Source organism: Daphnia pulex, chromosome 6 (genome assembly GCF_021134715.1).
Source record: "Daphnia pulex isolate KAP4 chromosome 6, ASM2113471v1".
NCBI classification, from domain to species: domain Eukaryota; kingdom Metazoa; phylum Arthropoda; class Branchiopoda; order Diplostraca; family Daphniidae; genus Daphnia; species Daphnia pulex.
This window is the reverse complement of record NC_060022.1, coordinates 4904493-4924433: the sequence shown is the minus strand read 5'-3', so window position 1 is coordinate 4924433 and position 19941 is coordinate 4904493. Positions and strand designations below refer to the sequence as shown.

Here is a 19941-nt window from a genome sequence, read left to right as displayed (position 1 = left end):
CCAGCGACGTCAACCTGCAAAAGGAAAGGCCAGGTAAAACGTGTCAATGTGGTGTAGAGGTTGGGAGACAACGGGATGTGTTATAACCATTTGGTATTCATTTTGATTTTGTTTGTTGTATACCCATCCCCAGCGACGTCAACCTGCAAAAGGAAAGGCCAGGTAGAACATGTCATGCAGTGGTGTAGAGGTTGGGTGAGAACGACACGTGTTTCATCATTATCAAGCAGGTAAAATACCCGCAAGGCTTAGGAGGTGAGGGTAAGAAAAAAATTCGTATAAAAGGAGAGAGAAAAGGATACAGGCATCAGTTGGGTGAGCATCACCGACACGTCAACAACTGTTGTGAACTACCTGTATGGCTGTACCAATTGGCTTCTTCATCGCATTACCAGCTCGCAACAATTGGTAAACATTCCGTTTCTCTACATAGAGTTTTGTATTATTAAGGCTTGAGAATGACTATGGGTTAAAATGCTATTGAATATTAATGTTTAAATATATAATTTGTTTATTTAACTATGGCGTCGTGCTGCTGTTGGTTGTTGTATCGTTGATGGCTGGGTCGACCACTGGTGCACCGATGTTTCCTTCACCAACCCCATCACCAACTGGATTGTTCATCGTTTAACCAGTTCGCAGTTATAGGTAATATTATGTTGAGTGTTTATCAATCCTTCTTTGTCCTATTTGTTAATATGCCGGTTATTGAATATTAATATTAATATTTTTAATTGTTTATTTAGCTATAATGTGCTCCTGTCGGATGTTGTATCGTTGATGGCTGGGTCGACCACTAGTTTGTCAATGTCTTTGTTGTACGGATACCAAACCGCAATGTCGACGCCCATACTACACAACAACAACATACGCTTCACGGCTTCAGCCGGTTATTACACTATCAAGGCTCCAGGGAATTACACCACAACTTATGATGCCCCGAGCTTCTACGACGCCCTGAATTATAGATATTCTTCAGTTGCTGCAATCAGTAAGTGTTTTTTTTTTTTTAAATTCTCTATCGGTTTCAGACCTCCAGCATGTTTTAGTTGGCATGGGGTGAAGCCAGAAATGGGGGCCCAACGGGTGTTGCTTTAATTCTCTCGTGTCTCTACACACAATTTCTGAAATACTATAGAATAATTTTATGTGAGTGTTTGAAGTACAGAGGGTAGGGAAAATATTTTGGCTTAGAAAAAAAATTGCTTTTTGACTTATTTTAAGGAGAAGTTCTTCATAACAATAAGGCATTTAAACATGTGGGGTTTTGTGTTGGAATGTGTGGTTTATGGGCTGCCAAGTTTATCTTCTGCAAGAATTCTCTTGAATAGTATAATCTATGAGCTTATGAAGCGTTGATGACTTCACTAGCACATGACCTTGTGGAAGGACTTTTGATTTTTTACATGTAAAGTCATTTTTTAATCATTCTAATTTCTCCAATGCCAATTTCTGTTAATAAAGTGACATTTAAGACAGCCACGTGGTGTTAATTTTTATATTGGTGAAGGTTGGGTCAGAATTTTTCATTGGTGTAGAGGTTGGGTGATAAAGAAACGTGTGAAATCATTATCAAGTAGGTGGAATTGCCGCAAGGTTTGAGTTGGGAGGTAAAATGGGCTGAGAAAAAGTCGTATAAAAGGAGAGAAGGAAGGTGATAAAGATAAGTTGAGTGAGCATCTCCGACCCGACAACAATTGCACTCTTCCAATTATCAATGATAGTTAAATATTATTTTGTTCAACTAGTGCTTGTAACCATTCTCATTTTTCCTATTTGTTTGTGTGTCACTTATAATTGAATATTGATATGTTGATATTTTCAATTATCTAGTTAACTGGCTTTGTGCTGCTGTTGAATGTTGTATCGTTGCTTGCCGAGTTGACCACTGGTGTACCGGTGTTCCCTGGGTATGGCGGATACCAAGCCACAACGCTGCTGTCTTACTACACAACAAGTAACGACCTGTTACTACACCGGGACTTCCAACTACTACACCGAAAAGGCTGAATATTACACAAGGACTTATGCTACTCCAGTTTACTACACCGAGTAACCTAAACATTACTCTGCTCCGAGCTACAACAGAGGCTCCTGTTTACTACACCATCATCGCCCCCGAGTGTTACACTGCCCCCAACCGCTACACTGAAGCTCCGAAGTACTACACCATCTAAGGAAAACCAATTCGCATTCATGGGTAATTATTCATTTATATTTCGAGTCGTGAATCAATTCTATCTCGTTTCTAGTTGATAATTTGATATGACCTTTTTTAATTCAGTCTATTTTTGAACTGTTAATTTTTTAGATTACTATGGTGTTGTGCTGCTGTTGGATGTTGTATCGTTGATGGTTGGGTCGACCACGAGTGTACCGATGTCTCCTGGGAATGTCGGATATTTAAGAACAACGCCGCCGTCTTACTAACCAACCACAACATGATACGCAACGACCAGTTACTACACCGAGGCCCCCAACTAGTACACCAAGGCTCCAGAGTATTACATCACAACTTATGATGCCCCGAGCTACATCACCAAAGATCCTGAGTACTACATAGAGCCTCCCAAGTACTACACCACCAAGTCTCCGGAGTTCTACACGTATGCTGCCCCAGCGTATTGAACCGGTACTACACCACCAAGGAGGCTCCAGATTATTACACTTAAACTTACACTGGCCCGAGCTACTACACCGAAGCCCTGAAGTATTATTCTCGATTATTCTTCCCCGAGCAACACTACCAAATGGTCGAATACTACACCGAGGCTGTGAAACACTACACCATCAAGGCACCGAAGTACTACACCACTACGTATGCTGCGCTAGCTTACTACACCGATGTTTGCAAGTACTACACTGTTCCCAGTTCCTACACCGAGGTTCCAAGTATTACACCACAAAAACGGTCGAATACTACACAGATGCGCCCAAAAACTACTCTGCCCCGAGCTACATAATCAAAACCGAGGCGGCCAAGTATTACGTAGCCTCAACTTCCTACACAATCGCCGTCTCTTCGTATTTCGTTGAACCGAAATACTTCACTGAAGCTCGAATTACCACAACCTATGCTACACTCAGCTACTACACCGAATCTCCGAAGTCTTACTCTGCCCCGAGTAACTACACTAACTACTGAGGCACCTGAATATTACACCACAACCTACGCTTCTCCAACTTACACAGTCATATCTTATAGTTACTAGTCACTGGGAATTGTTGATCTTTAATGAGAAAATAAATTATTATATCTGGGTAATAATTTTTTACGACTTCTCTTGGCACCTAAAAGCCTTTTGACTTTGCGACGTATTCTGATTTTTGTTGGATCTTTCCTATTTCGCATGTTGGAGGTGATTTGCTCTAGTCGGTCTGCATTCAGACATTTTATAGTGTTTGGACGAACTTCATTTACAGGGCAAGTTACGAAAGAGACGTACTGTATAGTGTTTACTAAAGATTTGCAATGTTAACAGCTCTGTTTTTAACTTAAGTTGGTGTAACAAAGGAGTTGCAGATAGTATTTGATTCCTCATAGAAGTTTATTTCAAAAGTCTGGAGATGATCAGTCACTTGCCTTTAACTTGTGTAAAACTTCAAAGTTATAAGAAATATACAAGTCAAGTGCTAAACATTATTTTATTATAAGACACAACAAACAAAAAACTTAAAAAGGAATTGCTTTATTTTCCCACCTCCACCCACAATTCCACCACATTTTACAATCACATACATACATACATACATACATACATACATACATACACACACTTAAGTTAACCCGTTGGCTGCCACGCCATACAACCCGTAGGTTGCTCTCTACTACTCTACGCGCCACGTCTGAAGGATCCATGACCAAAGTGGGACTTGCCATCGCTGACAAGTCCGGGCTGACACGGTGACAGGAGAAGATGGAATGCACAACCTCTAGAATCCATCACCGTATCGAAAAGGGGGAAGTCCCTATGGTGCATTGCCTAACAGGGCCTTTCGGCGAATCTGGGGCTGGTGCGACTGTCCGACCCCGCGGCATGTAAACCACGAGACCGAACAGCGCGGCCCGTGCTAAGGAGCTAGGGGAGAACAAAGGCGTGGCAGCCAACGGGTTAACTAACACTAACACAAACGAAATAATACCAACAATACGATGATCCACGTTGATGACGAGTCGCGGAGGCCGGTGACGATTTTCCAACGATTTTTAAAGATGAGAAAATCTATCTTCTCGGCGTCTCCTCTGCATTACCTGAATAATGACAAAACAATTCTTATTAAGTTACATGCCAATAAAAGTTACATAGTAGTCGCATCGCTCAAAACTTCAAAGGCGCGCTTTAAATTGCTTAAAATCTACCTAACAATATTGGCAAAACAAAGTTCACTTGCTAGTCTTTTAAAAAAAATTCCGGAAGTATACCGGAAGTGACCACAGCACCTCAACCATTGAGCTGTCGTCAAATTAAACCACATATTCGTGATCTCCATGAAATTTGGGGTCGATTAAGTGTGATTTAAACGAAATCCAAAATTTGGCCAAAATCGAGAATTTTCCTGAACTATAGTTCAGGAAAATTCTCGAAACCGGAAGTACTCGTACGTAAAAAACAAAACATGAACTTTACCACAAATTCGACGAAGATCACGAATATGTGGTTATTTAGTACGTTAGATGAATATTTACTAAACTACTGACTGAAATGAGAAAACCGGAAGTAGAAAAAAAAACACATTATTAAAAATCTAACAAGTGAGCTTTGTTGGTGGACTAGTTATCATCAGTTTTCACTAAAAAATTTCCACACAATAGCCGCCGATAAATGTTTAGAGATTTGCAAAGTAACTGAAACTGACTGTTTTGACAGCTGAAAGCCATCTAGCGTTAGAAAAAAGAAACACTTCTAAGTCTAAGTAACACTTTTGCGCGCAAGAAGGGCCTGATTTTGGAATTATTATAGACAGAGAGTTTAACGCAAATAGATTACTAGTAGATAATCTACGAAAATAAGTCAATTGTCCGGTACCTGGCCATAATCCCGTGGTGAGTGACTGCAGGTGTGTCACAGAAACTGAAGTGATCCAACTCGCTAGTGAAGCAAGAAAAGTTGTGTAGCAGGACTAGCAGCATAAGAAGCACTGAAGCAGTAAAGCTGGATGAGTCTTGAAGATAAGGATGAAGCAGATTGTTGGTGGAAGTCCCTCTTCTGTCATGGACAAAATCCAGCATTGGCTCAAGGATGTCCGTGGGAATCTTGCGTGCTCTGTAAAAAAATGTTACATTAATAAAATATAAAAATTAAAAAGCATATCAATCTTTACCTTTTCTAAGAAACACACTGAAATGTTCATGATGAAAGACCATAATAATGGAATTACAGCAACCAACTGCATTACTCCTCGGGTGGGATAAATTTCCTGATGCTAAAGAAAATGTTATGAAGTATTACAATAGCGTGGTGATAGGTGATATTGATGCTTACCTTTATCATTTGGGTGATGATTTCGTAAGGCATTTGACGTAGTGTGGTTGGTGTGGTAGCAGTAATGGGAAAATGCCTTAGCTCCACACATTTGTATACCACTATATGTGTGCTTCAAACATGAGTGTTAGGCTTTTGACAGCATGAGGATCTAATGGAATGGTAAGTGACTGAGCGCTAAGTCAACTTGTTGGGATGACTGACAGTAGCTATGCATCTAAAATTTGAAGAAATAAGTTGGTATAATATGAAAATAAGGAAACTAGGTTAAGATATACCTACATAAGATACGAAGTTCAATTTGGTAGGCCTATTTGAAATCACAGGAATATAAGCAACAATTTTCTTTCGCCCATTTCGCCTCGTCTCATAACATAGAAACAACAAGAACGAAAGTGGCGACATCTAGTAATGAGTTTTGAATCTTATGTTGGTTGCACAATCACAGTCGCGCATATACATGACATTACACATTACACCTCGTAACTTTCAAAAGTCCCTTCAAAAATCAAAACAAATTAAAAAATTAAACAACGGAGATCGGATAATGAGTTAACTGTTTTTAAGTAATAGATAACACAATCCTTATCCAATGATTCTTACTGCATTCTTGACTAATGTTTTCAATAGTTTCAGGTGAAGTTTTCGTGTACCTGCTTACCTGGCCAAGGTGCTCGTGACAGTAGAAATAAAATTGTCTAATCCAATAATGCAAGCTCGCAAGCTGTGTCTTCTGAAGCTAAACAATTTCTGTTGCAAGTTAGTTATTTTACCAAAATTTATCTTAATTAACTGTGTTCTTTAAGGTTTATAATGTTCACATGAACTTTTCCCTGTCAAGATTTTGTAAATCTTCAAGATATTGATGCCTTCGCCAGATCCAATTCTTTGCTATCTACTTTGTGTCACAACAGCAAGAAAATGCTGCCACTCAAAGATTTTGTGGTGATCGCCACTTAGTTCTAATTTAGGAGGACAATGTAAAATTGATAGATTTGAGGTATTGCTTTCTGTCACTACAATATGGTTATAAATTCTTTTTATTGGATTTACCTTTCTCCTTTCAGGTTAATCCCTCTCCTCTGTTTTGGAAACCGATGAGAGATTTCTGGAATGGGAGACTGATAATTTGTGTAGATGTAGATAAATTACAAGTGCATATCTGGGCTCCCTTCTTTTCTGTGGCCCCGTTTCCCTTAGTTACTAACCAAAAACCAACTCCCGCCGGTGGTCACTCACTCGCTGTACGTACTAACCAGGAGGGCGCTGGTCGAGCGGGGACTACTTGGAAGGCTCATAATTTGATGAAAAATGGAGGGTCATTAGTCTAACCAGAAATATGACTATGACTAAGCGCTCCCTAGCAAAACTGGGCACACCTCTCTCTTCTTCGCTGGCCAAGTAATATTCTTTGTCGGAGTCAATCAAGATAGTGTCTTCCCCCGTCCTTGATTGACGGTACCTGCAAGTCGGTTGATGTTGATTTGCTGGAATACCAACTGCCTAGTATACGTATGTATTAACAAAGTTAAAATACGCGGTTTACATTGATTTAACCAATTCATTTTATTTAACTACGCTTTTAAAACATTCACACACAAAATGAAGATGCGCAATTTTTGTTAATTATAAAATAAATAAATATTTTATAAAATGTGTTACAAATCTTTAATAACTGGCGAGAAGCGATGGTTACAAATAAAACAAAACCACGTAATAATAAGATTTGTAGAAAACATCCATTTGAAATCAATTTTGTTGACATATTTTTCAAACAAGCTGTTAGCTGCAATTTAGACTACAAAGCCAGACAATTTCAGTCGTACCTTAAATATCAACAGTGAGAAAACCTATGAAACAAATCAGATATAAGACAAAACAACTACAAGTTGTTGTAGATGTGAAAAAAAGACAGCTTTTCAATTTTTGCAGTTAGCAAGGTGGTAAGAAAGAATGTTCTGCATTAAATTGCAACATCAAACAGCTTCAACTTAAACTTGCTATAACAAATCCTATTAAAGAAAAACATTTTATATATTTGCAGGCATACATATTTGTCAAAGAAACCAGCAGGAATATTTCAGATGCTTTTAGCTAAAGTTTAAAAACTTCTTATCGGAATTATAATTTCAATGAATCAAAAGCAGTTAATTGATTAAATATTCCAAACAAGAAAAGGTATGTTTAAGAGATTGAATAATTTAAGAAACATTAATTACTATTAAGTAAAACTAACAATCCCTTAAAAAATTACCGTTTGTGGAGAATTCCGGTAGCAATTTCCTTAAGTTTACGTCTTGTAGGTTATAGCTCCTTTGTCAATCACCACCATCCTGAATGGCTTCAAGAGATTTTAAAATCCCCACAATTAAATATCCTTCTCCTGGTCTGCATTTTTCAGGCTTAACTTCTACATCCTGGTAAAATAGGTTAAAACAGGGAAAATCCAAATATTAACTTTAAATTGACATACATTAAAATCACACATCGATTCAGACATGATCACTCCCGTAAGACATGAAGAATAGAGCTCTTTAGCCCTTCAGGATAACACCAGAACTAACGACTGCAACAGCTCAATATCAGAGTTTTCACTGGCCGGCTTCAACAAATCCATACGCAAATTGGACTGCTACGAATAAGCTCAGCTTCTCATCTGCCTGGTAATCCTATACTTGAAAAAATTCTATTACCATCGAGAAACGTAACATAACAACTATTTTTTTTTATGTTAAAAAAGAATCAACTGTTGGCAAACTTACAAATAAAGAAAAAGTTCAAAAATAGGGAAAATAAACTTGATAATTGAGAATCCTACAAAAAGAGAAGCAAAAGGTCTAGAAATAAAAGAACTAAATCTATAGCTTAACGGTTAGAAACTAGATCAATATAATTACTTTGGTTGGTGGCGCAGCAGATGTTCATGTATAGCAAGAGAGAAGAGACGACGTTGTGGCTAAATGTACAGCAGTCTTAGCATACTACAAAATCAGATGAAAATTGCAAGTAAATATATAATAAATATAATATATAATACAAATAATTTACATTCACAACTTTAAAGAATCCAAGGAAAAATTACCATTTTTAAACAAAAGATATCTGGAAAAAGGTCCACACAATTTTTTAAAAATGGTTGTCAAAAAATACTTGTTTACCATTTACGTCCACGAAACCGCAATACACGATCATACCTAAAGATAGACGAAATGATTAGATTCCACCTTCATGGTGCTTGAGAACAACAACAAATATCTTATTCAGTCCTATCATTCAATTTCACTTATACTCATATAAATAAATTGGCTCTTGAGATTATCATCACTTGTAGTCAAAATACCAATGCCACAAACGAAACTCACATCAGGCATGGTAGATATATCGATTTACGTATCGCGAGAGAACATCGGACAGCAGAATAACACCAACACCCTTAAGAACATACAATGATTAGTGAACTCCAATCGCAGCGACCACATGTATCAAACCGAGGTGATCGATCACTGAAACGAATAATGTGATCGAGCATAAATGGTTAGGCCTTTACTTTACGAGATCCTCTAGCACCGGAATCCTAGGCATACGTCAAACCGGTGACTCTGAGGCTCGAATGGATTAGCATAAAACATGCAATACCTTTACAAAGACACGCCAAGTAGTCCAACTACGAACCAGTCCACACCAAATCACGAAGGCCTCCGACCGGCTTATACGCAAACACCAAGTTGGGCGATCCAGTAAAACACCGCGGAAGACACGTCATGCAACTTGTAACCACCTTTCAGCACCTGTTTAGTGTTTGGTAGTAAACCATTAATTTGCACTACCAACAGGAGTCCTTTTCAAGCTCAAATTTGTTTCATTCAGAATTAGCATCAATCATGGTAAATATTTAGGTGTCCTAAGCATGTCATCAGCATGGTTTAACATAGACCAACAACAAAATGACACATATGATATACCTTTGTTTGCAGGACACAATAATGGCTACTGGCAAAGTGGGCACTACCCGGCACTTCCATAACACAGTGTGGTACATCTCATGATCTGCACACAGTATGCGATTTTTCACTCACTGGTCAACATTTTTCATCTACTAAAACACAGAAAAAATAGACTTTATCAGTATAGATTGAAATATTTTAAATGATATCACTCTAAATGGTAACTAAAATTCTCACATGTGTCAGTTACACATCTCACAGTCACTAACAAATATACTTACTGGTCATCAGTTTGCACTAGTTCAAGCAATGTTGTCAACCTTTTGACTTTTGATTTCAGAAACCATGGAGAATCATCTCTTGACTGGACAATTGTTTCAACTGGTTTAAATTTGTTATTACATTTTTCAAATGACGCACAACTCCTCATTCCAACAATGACAATCAACAACTACACATCACATTTGCATATTAAAAGAGACAATAAGATTTCTTAGTTCTTAGTTCTTACCCATGAACAGCCCACAGAGTTCCAACATATTCTGTCAACGGTTGAATAGTTAATGCGACTTGAGACTGAGTCGTATGACTAAGAAGAAAACCAACAGGGTTGCCAACTCGTTATTCCCTTCGAATAATGCAAATGCATCAACAACAAAAAATTTTTTGCGGAAAACGAAATTCACAAGCTAGCTGGTTGCTGCGGTTGCTGGTTAGGGAGTAGGTATTTCCATTTTGTGGGAAAAATGTTATTTTAAAGGGAATAGTTAGTGAAAATATTGTAACTTTACCCATATCCACATCAAGATGCACTCATCAGTCACTCAACAAACATCACCACTGCATCTGATCTCACCAAAATTAATTTACGTGTCCCTCCCCTCACAATTGACTTTTCACTGCCTTGCTTTATCTTCTTAATAAAGCAAACAAAAAAAAAGAATTTACACGATATCAAACGTTTGTTCAGATGTTCACTGATCCATCTTGATTAATTCCTAACTGTATCTGAAGATCATACTTTTCTCATTTTTTCGTGTTGTAGGCTACTACTAATAAATAATAATAAAAATCCAACGTTTGTTATCAAGTCTAAAGCAATCTCGTAATCGATTGTCTTACACCGATGAATTCGTGCCGTTGCTTATAATTATTCATCACTATGATGATGAATTGCAAAACCGCAAAAGTAACAAGAAAATGTTGAATTTTGATCATCTGATTAGAAATTCGCCTCAGCGCTGCCTTGAGATGTCGAAATTAGATATATGCTGAAGAAAACCTGTGCGAGTCCTGTTAAAACTGGAAAAATAACAAATAAATGCACTGTTTCGACACTGCTAATTATATGTATGATTTCACATTTTTTGACTCAGCATTTACATTGAATGGAGCATTTTGTTCAGTAAAGTTATTCCGGCCGTCCAAGATTAAGCAGATTCGTTTTAAGACTATCGTCTAGTTCAAACGTTGCCTTTTGCATGTTAAAATGGGTTGGATGACCATCAGCACCAAAAGTAAAATCTTGACTTAATTCTATTGCTAAACTTGATTTGATTAACCCAATTCCATGGAGTTTTTCAGGCCCAGGATGGTAGATCCTTCCACTAGATCCCATATACAGTTTGTTGGGTTCAAAATTAACATGTTTGGTTCCACAGTAATTGTAAGGAAGCACAAGCTTTTCCTCTAAAACCTGAAGTTTGGTGAAAACAATGGGTAGATCATCACAACGGACAAAATTTCTCTCCCTTCCACATGGAGATAGATAGGGAAATTCATTTTGGTAGCTTCCAGTGTCATTGATTCTTAGGCGTTCAAAGAAAAAATTCAGAAACTTGAGCTCTGAAATAATTTTTAAAAATTCTTGTAAATCACAAAATCTGTAATGTTTTTAAAAGATTTGTACCTTTGTAACACGAAGTGAAATTCTTAATTCGCGCATCATCCAAAAACAGCTAAGCGAAATAAAGTGCCATATAGTTATGCAACATCAGATTCAAATGATAGCCAAGATGCAAATAGATTTTCAATAGTTTTATTTTTACACACTTACCATTCCTTGATGATCGATGTAGTAAAAGTATTCTCGTATTCCTGCTTTTGGTGATTGTCCTTGAGTATATTGAAGAACACAAGTGTGATTGAAACATTTTTGTATTAGAACTCCAAGTCCTTTCATTTTAGTAAACATTTTCAGGCGACATCTGGTGCTGGATCTTTTAGTTAGATTTTTACACAAAACATCGAAACACGGAAAAACTTGTATAAGATTCTTAGTGCTTTAAATAATGCAACAACGTTAATGAAAAAAAAAATGATTAGAGAGATGCTATATATATTATGTTGATCACTCATTCTATGTTGATAATCAATCTTTCAATTCTTTGTTGGGCTGAACATTCCATCCATATACCATTCGATCAAATCCGCACGTAAAGAGATTGCAGCGAGTGTTAATGTTTTCTTCAGACCATGCAGTGGCGCACACCATACGACGATGGCCCTATGATAAAAACAAATTAAATTAAATTTGGATTATTACATTCTTTATTGGCTTCGATTAGACATACCGTGCGATTGCTCCGCGGAAGGCGAGCGAGCCGTTGGCCGTTGAGATCAAAGAGAAGCACGTTACGATTGTCCAGGGGGACAGCAATAACGTTAGTTGGAGAAACAGACACCTTGTTCACAGGACTATCGCAGCGAATGGAAGCCAGAGGAGAACGCATATTTCGCAAGTCCCATACTTTAGCAGTCCGGTCGTCGGAGCCGGAAACCACCTTATCTTCTCGGGTGAAAGTGACACAAGTAACGACTCTGTAAACACGAAGGAAGAGAAAAAATTGTAAATGCCAATAAAGCAGTTTAAAAATTTAATTATCGTACTCTGAATGCCCTTGGAATACAGAAACCGAGTGGATCGGGTCACGGAAATCCCATAGACGGAACGTTGTGTCCTTCGACGCAGTGACGACCAGTCTCTGAATAGGGTGTGCTGAAGTGTGAGTGAGTTCTTGGTCGTGTCCTAAATGTCAATAAAAGTTTATAGAGTATACAGGAAACGGTAGATTGTTTAAGACATTTCCGCATACCAACAAGCTGGTGAAGAAGCTCCCCAGTCGTTACATCCCAAATATTGGCAGTACGATCCCAGGAAGCAGTGACAGCTTGTTCACCTCCGGCTATCCAGTCAGCTGCAATTACCGCGTTCGTGTGACCTACGAGTTCGCATACTGGAGTACGCAGTGTCGCCCACGGACCGACAGGAAGTGTGTAATCTTCATCGGCTGGTCCTAGATTATCCTCTCTCTCGGACGTCTCCACTTCTTCTTCCGAAGAAAGTCCCTTTTGCTGCGAATACTAAAAAAAAAAACGGCGCAGTAAATATTGAAATACTATATATCTGGTCGATAACAGATAAGAGCACGAAATTTGATACCATCTGCTCGGGTGAAATTGCAGCTTGCCATAAGTGACAAGTCTGATCTCCCGATGCCGTCATGACGAGATCCTTGGTTGGATGAAACCTCATGGAATTAACTGAACCTTTGTGTCCTTGATATTGAAGAAGACAACGGCTAGACTCTGTGCTCCAAATGCAAGCTGTGCCATCTGAAAATGCATATTATTTAAATTTATAAATTATTACTATGAGTTATTTAAAATTTTTTGAAAGGCGTTTTGAATCGAAGACCTGCAGAGGCCGATCCAACGAGTGGGAAGGTTTTGGAAGTAGTCACATCCCAAACGCCATCTCTGTGACCACGGAATTGTCGTGAAAGGGCACAAGTGATGGCTGGTGCCTTGAAACTTGAAACAATTCTACTAGTTTGTGCTTTCAATCGGTGACTGGGCTTCATTTTCTGAGCACTTCCTGTACTTGCTGTAGTACACATTAAATTAGAATACATTTGATAAATATTGTGATAAAAAATACCTACATTTCTGTTTCAACAAGTTACGAGTAAAGAAGGAGTCAAAATCAGTCTGATCCAATCCACCTCTCTCTCCAATTATTATTCCATCTCTATCAGTTCTCTCACTTAAAGAATCAACTTTTTCTTGCACTTTACCCACAAATGAAAGAAAGATAACTTTTTATTAGTCTTATGGAATGTGAATTATCACCAAGAAAAAATATCAGATAGGCATAATTTACTTACACAGGAGGTTTTCAGAGTAGAGTGCTTCAAACTCCCTTTCAATCTGATTAAAGAGGCCATAAAGCCTACTACGAAATGCAGGAGGAAGAATGGAAACAGGATCAGAGCCTTCCATGGGATCAGTACGACCAAACGAAAGGGACAAAAATCCAGCACCGAAATCGTCACTTCCCGAGGCTCGAGGAGTTCCAGGCATTCGGATTCTCCTTGTTTTGGACGGCTTTGATGAAGCCATGATTGAAATACACAATTCTTTATGGTAACTGTGGTACAATAACGATAAAGATTAGTGTCCTTATTTATAACAACACAGAAACAGCGATTTTTAATCGTCGCAGGCGGATTTATTGACAGCTGAACAGCTGATTCTGGGAGCGCCCGACATGGGGTCCGGCAACCACAGATATTACGTCCAGTTGCTGAACTTGATTGTTACTGACGTCAAAAGCTTAAACCTCGTTTATTGGATCGTGACGCAAATTGTTTGGATAGATCCCACACGTTCAGCTATATATGGACATGCAAGCCAAAGGAAAGAGCGCCTGTCCAAATCCTTTCATTTCTGCTCAAGCCAAAGCAAAAATAACCGTGACTGCCCAGTAGTCTCTTATCATCACGTGAACTTCGCTTCTCGGGCCAACTATTTCAATCCCGCTAATAAGACTAGATGGGTCTTTGTTCACAATACAATATACCAAATGATGAGGTTATTTATGTTTGTGTTTGTACACATAAAAGAAGAATGTGTGAATGGCCTTGCCAGCCCAGATAGATATGTGGCATTCAGTGGCATTTTCAATATTTTTACTATCAGTTTGAGGTTTTGCACATGTCCACACAACGTGATCAACTCCTAGCCCGGAGCAAATGTTTCGCATATTTAAAGTTAGTTAATGCTCTCAGTCAATGGCAATTGGTCTACGTGTTGTGTACGTGAGGACAGACAAGTACTCAAAATTCTGAAACTAGTACAGGGCCTCTCACGAAATTGAGATAAAACTTCCTGCTATCATCCATTGTTTGATTTTCCACTGGTGGCTGAAGTTACAACTAATTCCTGACATTATGAATTTAACAAAAAATACGATAATATATGCGAGATAATTAGTTTTCATTAAAGAGAGTCAACCCTTGCCCAAAAATATAACACTTAAGTGCGTCTAATGCAATCAACAATTTAAGCACCTCAAAAGTCCTTTGCATGCCCAAATTAGTAGTTCAGAACTTGCCACCAGATAGCGCAGAGGACCAAAATAAAAACATTGACGCACTGGTCTCTCTACCCAATGGTATCCATCGATCGTGTTCCAAAGCTCAAAGAGCTCGAGTTGTTGTTAATTTGGCGTCTCGAAACCGTGAAGCTAGCAGTCGCGTTCATACATCCCTCCCGACTAGAATCTCCGCTCCCTCAACTCCCGAAATTTTTCCCTTGAAACTGTTCTTCTAAATATATCTCGACTAACTATTCTCGCACAAACTCCGAGCGCTTCCATCTGTGATTCCATTTGATCATTTAGATTTGTCAACATTAGTTTTCATAAACTCTATATGTGTGTTACTGGGGCCAGTTACAACCTAGTCCTTTCTCGCATCGCTGATATTCGTGATCCAGGTAATTCGACGCACGTACTTGCCTGATTTCGTTTGGACTTGGAACTTTTTCATTTATCTGTTGCTACCCAAACTCTTAAAACAGTGAATGGGTTATTATCTTTGCTTAAGTGTGCTATTGTTTTTCAATTTCATAAAAAATTTTCAATAACCTGTATTGGGAACAAAATTTGATCTTTGTTTCTTGTTTTCCTTTTTTTCTGTCCCCAGTTGTGCTGCATACAATGGCATCAATGCCATTTGGGATGCATGCTGTGCAGAAAGTGAGGGCTAATATGAACCTCACTGCAAATGCTACTACTAATGGAAGCAAACGTCAGAAAGATAATAATACAAACTTCAAGTTTAGCAATGACCAATGTAAGATTTTTTAAATATTTGATTTGGTTCTTGTTGTCCAGTAATACAACTTTATTTTACCAACATGTACTTAATCATATCAAACCTTTTCAATCTATTTCAACAGATGCAGATCCATCACCGTCAAAGTACTGTGACAAGATGATGAATTCCATTTGGGGACTTTACAATCGCTATTCTGTTCACAATTTTAAAAGCAACACTTCGTCAGGTCAAGCTCAAACTGCAACATTGCAACAGCCGGCTACTAAAGAAAGCCAGGACTGGTTGCAAAATCCCATCAAGTGCCCACTGGAGGGAATGAAATTAAACTTTAATTCAAAGAATTTCCACCAGTAAATGCATTGATGGGCTGAACCAGAGAAAATGAAACATCATTTTTTCTGGTCTACACTATGTTACCTTTTCAATTAATCTCTTTCAATCCCAGTTCATAATAGGGTGGTAGAGTGGGTTTATAACATTCCCAGATGTGAAGCAATGGGCTCATAATTTGGTGTCAATCAATTGTGTTAAAATGTATCATCAGAGTTATCAATACAATTTATTCTACATCTTCATTGTTTATTTTAAATTCTTCGTGATTTATAAAGAAAAGAAAAACTTACACCAACTCCATGCAATATTTGACTAGGTACTATTAGTTGCATTTTCAGTTTCCTTGTGACGATGTTTCTTGGGAATTCCTGTTAGTCTGAATTCTCTCCTTTCTTTAAGGTAAATTTCCTTGCATTCTTCTTTGAAGACTTCATCTTTATACCATCTCGTCTGACAGTCTTGCATGGCTGCATTTTGTTTCCGGCATGAATATGCCATCAGCACATTGCTGGATGAACAACATTTTGTAAATTCTTCAACTTCAGGCACACATTTTTCCATTTTGGCTCTGTCTCTCATAATCTTTGGAATAAGAACTTCTTTTTCGACAATCCTCAAAGTCCTGTCATCTGGATCGCCTGTAGGTATTACCAAGTGAATATACATTAACGGAGCCGGTTAAACATGGAATGATATAATTATATAATACCGAGCCCATGAGGGCCTTTTGCGTTGTGCGTTTCCTCCTGTTTCGACATAATCGCATTTAATTCAAAGTCGATGACCTATATGTCAATGATATCACAACCCGATAACACCGTTTAGTGGAAGACTGGAAGAGAAGTTAACTTCGAAAACATAACATAAGAGAAATAAAAAAAGAAGTCAAGGCCTGCTGGCTTCACCACCAATTATGAGTTGTGTATGTGTAGTACCTTGGTTCTAGATGTAGATGGAGCCATGTTACTTGTTAGTCACAATCTTGTTTCAGCAAACTTCCTAAATAATCGATTTATTTATTTTTTTTAAATTTTTAATGAGAAAAACTGATGAAAAACTCGATGACTTTTAACCCAGACATGACGATTTTTTTTCATTTCGTAAAGAAGTTTTCTTTTCTTGCTGTCTCTTCAATATCTCATAGATGTCGATAGTTACTGGGCAAGCCGAATATTGGAAATGTGTCGTCTGCTCTCTCACATGTTGACATGTGAGAATTTAACAGTACGTCATTAACTGTTTTCTCCTATTTAATAATGTCACAAAATTCACAATACAAAGAGGAACAATTGGGCGAGATATTCTCTCTCGAATCAATTTATCCCGATGAACTGGAAAGTAAGTACTGTAATTTAAATACAAGAAAGCATTGTGCCAACAAATTAATTTCTCTACTTTTTCAGTTCTGGAAGAGGAGCCATTCCATCAATTTAAACTGCAAGTGAAATCCGAAGGACACGATGAAGAAGAAGGGATCGGTTATGCATGTGACCTTAAATTTACCTACACACCAACTTACCCAGAAGAAATTCCAATGATTGAAATCATGGATGATGTAGGTTTGGATGATGAGCAGTTGGAAAGACTGAAAGACCGTCTTGAAAAAGAAGCTGAAGATAATCTAGGAATGGTGATGTAAGAATTTAACAGTTAAAGTTTTCCATCAAGTTATCACTTATTTTATTAATGATTTGTAAAATCTAGGATATTCTCTTTAGTCTCCACTGCCAATGAGTGGCTTAATAATGAATGGGATGCTGAGCTTAGGCGTCGGGATGAGGAAGCAGAACGTAAAATACTTGAAGCTGAAGAAGCAGAGAATAAAAAGTGTCATGGTACTGCTGTTACTGTGGAGAATTTTCTACGGTGGAAGGCTGAGTTTGATGCTGAGATTGCTGCACTGAAGAAACCAGAGAAGGAAGACAAGGATAAGAAGCTCTCTGGTAGAGAGTTGTTCATGGTTGACAAATCACTGATTGAATCTGATTTGAAATTCTTGGAAGAGGGTGGAGAAGTTGTCAATGTTGATGAATCCTTGTTCCAGGATTTGGAAGATTTAGGTTTAGATGATGAACTTGTGTCAGATGGAAGTGATTAAAATAAAATACTGGCTATTATTTATCTTTATTTGTCTGTTCTGTTCTACATTCTTAAACCAAATTTCAACTTAGACAACATAAGGTCAAAGACAAAGCGAGTATTTACTTGGGACGCGTAAATACGTTTGGACCGAATTTTAACGACCCTGAAATTTCACCTAGGCAGTCATTTAGAGAAAGTAGACCAACACAGAAATCACATAAGACCTCACCTTAACCAATCTTCACGTTGATACTCGAATCATGAAAAAAATGTGACTTACTACGTAATTAAATGTAAGTGATCGATTAAACAAAAGGCAATGTCAGTCCTTCACAATAAGACTACGAACAAAGCATTATAATAGCATGCTTGATTCATTTAATCAACATTCAATAAATAACCAGCAATGTAATTTCAAAGAAAAACAGAACAAAATTTTAATTGGGCAATTCTGTGTATTGTACTGATCGACACAAAACCACCTCTGGAGGGTCGATGGTACTGACCGTACCAGAATCTGTTGTTAACGGTTAGATTTGGCAACTCGCTCCAACTCGTCCTTTTTCTTGATAGCGTAGGAATTGCTTGATCCCTATAGTTGGATAATACGTTAAACAATGCAAGAAATACGGCATTTTTCTGTAACTGACCTTGGCCGCGTTGATAAGCTCATCAGCGAGACACTCGGCGATCGTCTTGATGTTTCTGAAAGCGGCCTCTCGGGCACCAGTGCACAACAACCAGATGGCCTGCATGAAAATAAATATCAATTAGTCTATTAGCCCTTACGTAAACAAGTTAATGGTATACCTGATTGACGCGGCGAAGAGGTGAAACGTCGACGGCCTGACGGCGAACAGTACCAGCTCTACCAATACGGGTGGAATCTTCACGAGGTCCAGAGTTAATAATGGCATTCACAAGTACTTGCAGCGGGTTCTAAATGGTTGTAAAATTGGTTAGTCTTGTCAAAATTTAAACAGGTGTGCTTGTCACATACTTCACTAGTCAACAGATGGATGATTTCGAAAGAATGCTTGAGGATTCGAACAGCCATCAACTTCTTGCCGTTGTTACGTCCGTGCATCATCAATGAGTTAGTAACTCGCTCAACGATGGGGCACTGGGCCTTGCGAAATCGCTTAGCAGCGTACCGTCCTGCGCTGTGAGGCAGGAATTTAGCATACTTCTCCTTAACAGCCAAATAGTCCTACAATGAGAAGTAAAATTTCAATTATGTTTGACACAAATTTAAACATGAAGATTGCAATGAAAATCATGAGCAAATAAATTTAGATCAGTTTAATGTAGCAGGAGTGACTCGTCTGTTTGAAGTAGAGCCTCAAACAGGGATAATATCCCGCAACAGAATAGGTTTACAAGAGAAACACAACCAACCTGAAGACTCATGTCAGAGATCTGGACATCATCACAAGACCAACGACCAAACAGTTTAATTTCTGGGAGTTCAGCCATGGGTGGAGGGGCAGCCACCACAACAGCCTGTTCTTCATGTCCATCATCAGCCATGGTGTTTCTGAAAATTAGAAGAGAGCACGTTCAGCAATATTGACAGCACGCCGTGTGAAACCGGCTGTATGTTACTCTTAATGTTGCAATGAATCTACTCATTCAATCGACATTCAAGGAAAACGGACTGACAATCAATTACAATTTGAAATGGTAATGAGTTATATTAACTATGAGGAATGTAAAAGTGAAAAGGAAAAGCTAAATAATCACCCACCACGTTAGTCCGGTGTGCACACAGACGAGAAAATGGCTGAAAAGACAAATCGGATATCGCGACTGTAGGCAAGTTGGAGCTGTTCATACCGAAACCTGAACATCCCTAAACACTTCTTTCACCAATGTCAAACACTGTTCACAACTTCGCACATCATTTAATATGATTTTTTCTCTAGTTATTAATTTTAACATAAAATATAGGATTATATGCATTTTATTGCTTGATTT

At 38.2% G+C, this 19941-nt stretch overlaps 6 protein-coding genes and 4 long non-coding RNA genes across 20 annotated transcripts; 4 read left to right on the top strand and 6 right to left on the bottom strand.

Annotated features, from left to right (window-relative positions):
* The first annotated feature begins 238 nt into the window (after positions 1-238).
* Positions 239-3268, top strand: LOC124196024. The gene is made up of 5 exons (XR_006875543.1): positions 239-408; positions 636-648; positions 747-991; positions 1834-2200; positions 2312-3268. It is a non-coding gene; the product is annotated as an uncharacterized LOC124196024 (long non-coding RNA).
* An 808-nt stretch (positions 3269-4076) lies between these two features.
* On the bottom strand, positions 4077-5701 carry LOC124196023. The gene is made up of 4 exons (XR_006875542.1): positions 5484-5701; positions 5323-5424; positions 5028-5264; positions 4077-4252 (listed from the first exon to the last, which is right to left on the bottom strand). It is a non-coding gene; the product is annotated as an uncharacterized LOC124196023 (long non-coding RNA).
* A 605-nt stretch (positions 5702-6306) lies between these two features.
* On the top strand, positions 6307-6955 carry LOC124196022. Its single transcript, XR_006875541.1, has 2 exons — positions 6307-6483; positions 6551-6955. It is a non-coding gene; the product is annotated as an uncharacterized LOC124196022 (long non-coding RNA).
* A 182-nt stretch (positions 6956-7137) lies between these two features.
* On the bottom strand, positions 7138-10723 carry LOC124196020. Of its 11 annotated transcripts, none has more exons than XR_006875531.1 (9): positions 9939-10711; positions 9446-9579; positions 9120-9271; positions 8846-8915; positions 8642-8677; positions 8381-8464; positions 7957-8152; positions 7738-7900; positions 7138-7495 (listed from the first exon to the last, which is right to left on the bottom strand). It is a non-coding gene; the product is annotated as an uncharacterized LOC124196020 (long non-coding RNA). The 11 variants fall into 11 exon arrangements; XR_006875534.1 differs by lacking the exon at positions 7138-7495 and having other exon boundaries at positions 7499-7900; positions 8846-9057; positions 9939-10479; positions 10550-10723; XR_006875530.1 differs by lacking the exon at positions 7138-7495 and adding an exon at positions 9709-9878 and having other exon boundaries at positions 7499-7900; positions 9939-10717.
* Positions 10724-10756: 33 nt separating this feature from the next.
* Positions 10757-11621, bottom strand: LOC124196017 (UPF0598 protein CG30010-like). The gene is made up of 3 exons (XM_046590773.1): positions 11484-11621; positions 11337-11385; positions 10757-11272 (listed from the first exon to the last, which is right to left on the bottom strand). The coding sequence occupies exons 1-3, from the start codon at positions 11619-11621 to the stop codon at positions 10839-10841; spliced, it is 621 nt and encodes a 206-aa protein (XP_046446729.1). The 3' UTR covers positions 10757-10838.
* LOC124196014 (WD repeat-containing protein 37-like) lies at positions 11567-14009 on the bottom strand. The gene is made up of 8 exons (XM_046590769.1): positions 13594-14009; positions 13372-13497; positions 13125-13313; positions 12870-13042; positions 12523-12790; positions 12317-12455; positions 12001-12247; positions 11567-11933 (listed from the first exon to the last, which is right to left on the bottom strand). Exons 1-8 carry the CDS (start codon positions 13826-13828, stop codon positions 11799-11801), a joined length of 1512 nt encoding a protein of 503 aa, XP_046446725.1. The 5' UTR covers positions 13829-14009; the 3' UTR covers positions 11567-11798.
* Positions 14010-14896: 887 nt separating this feature from the next.
* Positions 14897-16124, top strand: LOC124196018. The gene is made up of 3 exons (XM_046590774.1): positions 14897-15205; positions 15415-15564; positions 15671-16124. The coding sequence occupies exons 1-3, from the start codon at positions 15142-15144 to the stop codon at positions 15901-15903; spliced, it is 447 nt and encodes a 148-aa protein (XP_046446730.1). The 5' UTR covers positions 14897-15141; the 3' UTR covers positions 15904-16124.
* LOC124196019 (COX assembly mitochondrial protein homolog) lies at positions 16090-16813 on the bottom strand. The gene is made up of 2 exons (XM_046590775.1): positions 16592-16813; positions 16090-16520 (listed from the first exon to the last, which is right to left on the bottom strand). Exons 1-2 carry the CDS (start codon positions 16638-16640, stop codon positions 16195-16197), a joined length of 375 nt encoding a protein of 124 aa, XP_046446731.1. The 5' UTR covers positions 16641-16813; the 3' UTR covers positions 16090-16194.
* Positions 16814-17060: 247 nt separating this feature from the next.
* Positions 17061-17999, top strand: LOC124196015 (RWD domain-containing protein 1-like). The gene is made up of 3 exons (XM_046590771.1): positions 17061-17220; positions 17286-17517; positions 17587-17999. Exons 1-3 carry the CDS (start codon positions 17139-17141, stop codon positions 17978-17980), a joined length of 708 nt encoding a protein of 235 aa, XP_046446727.1. The 5' UTR covers positions 17061-17138; the 3' UTR covers positions 17981-17999.
* Positions 18000-18399: 400 nt separating this feature from the next.
* Positions 18400-19830, bottom strand: LOC124196016 (40S ribosomal protein S5). The gene is made up of 6 exons (XM_046590772.1): positions 19712-19830; positions 19363-19501; positions 18965-19174; positions 18775-18903; positions 18615-18713; positions 18400-18556 (listed from the first exon to the last, which is right to left on the bottom strand). Exons 2-6 carry the CDS (start codon positions 19492-19494, stop codon positions 18488-18490), a joined length of 639 nt encoding a protein of 212 aa, XP_046446728.1. The 5' UTR covers positions 19495-19501; positions 19712-19830; the 3' UTR covers positions 18400-18487.
* Positions 19831-19941: the final 111 nt, after the last annotated feature.

Bases quoted from the DNA above. Each gene is read 5' to 3' on its own strand.
- LOC124196016 (XM_046590772.1), bottom strand. From the start codon at position 19,494: ATGGCTGATGATGGACATGAAGAACAGGCTGTTGTGGTGGCTGCCCCT. The intron at 19,175-19,362 runs GTTGGTTGTGTT...TTCTCATTGTAG, and splicing joins TCTCTGACATGAGTCTTCAG to GACTATTTGGCTGTTAAGGA. The intron at 18,904-18,964 runs GTATGTGACAAG...ACAACCATTTAG, and splicing joins TCCATCTGTTGACTAGTGAA to AACCCGCTGCAAGTACTTGT.
- LOC124196015 (XM_046590771.1), top strand. From the start codon at position 17,139: ATGTCACAAAATTCACAATACAAAGAGGAACAATTGGGCGAGATATTC. The intron at 17,221-17,285 runs GTAAGTACTGTA...CTACTTTTTCAG, and splicing joins TTATCCCGATGAACTGGAAA to TTCTGGAAGAGGAGCCATTC. The intron at 17,518-17,586 runs GTAAGAATTTAA...TGTAAAATCTAG, and splicing joins GATAATCTAGGAATGGTGAT to GATATTCTCTTTAGTCTCCA.
- LOC124196018 (XM_046590774.1), top strand. From the start codon at position 15,142: ATGTGTGTTACTGGGGCCAGTTACAACCTAGTCCTTTCTCGCATCGCT. The intron at 15,206-15,414 runs GTAATTCGACGC...TTCTGTCCCCAG, and splicing joins CGCTGATATTCGTGATCCAG to TTGTGCTGCATACAATGGCA. The intron at 15,565-15,670 runs GTAAGATTTTTT...CTATTTCAACAG, and splicing joins CAAGTTTAGCAATGACCAAT to ATGCAGATCCATCACCGTCA.
- LOC124196019 (XM_046590775.1), bottom strand. From the start codon at position 16,640: ATGTCGAAACAGGAGGAAACGCACAACGCAAAAGGCCCTCATGGGCTC. The intron at 16,521-16,591 runs GTATTATATAAT...TAATACCTACAG, and splicing joins AAAAGGCCCTCATGGGCTCG to GCGATCCAGATGACAGGACT.
- LOC124196014 (XM_046590769.1), bottom strand. From the start codon at position 13,828: ATGGCTTCATCAAAGCCGTCCAAAACAAGGAGAATCCGAATGCCTGGA. The intron at 13,043-13,124 runs GTCTTCGATTCA...ATGCATTTTCAG, and splicing joins CGTTGGATCGGCCTCTGCAG to ATGGCACAGCTTGCATTTGG. The intron at 11,934-12,000 runs GTATGTCTAATC...TTTTTATCATAG, and splicing joins TTCCGCGGAGCAATCGCACG to GGCCATCGTCGTATGGTGTG.
- LOC124196017 (XM_046590773.1), bottom strand. From the start codon at position 11,621: ATGTTTACTAAAATGAAAGGACTTGGAGTTCTAATACAAAAATGTTTC. The intron at 11,386-11,483 runs GTAAGTGTGTAA...TATTTCGCTTAG, and splicing joins ACATCGATCATCAAGGAATG to CTGTTTTTGGATGATGCGCG. The intron at 11,273-11,336 runs GTACAAATCTTT...AAATTATTTCAG, and splicing joins TTTCACTTCGTGTTACAAAG to AGCTCAAGTTTCTGAATTTT.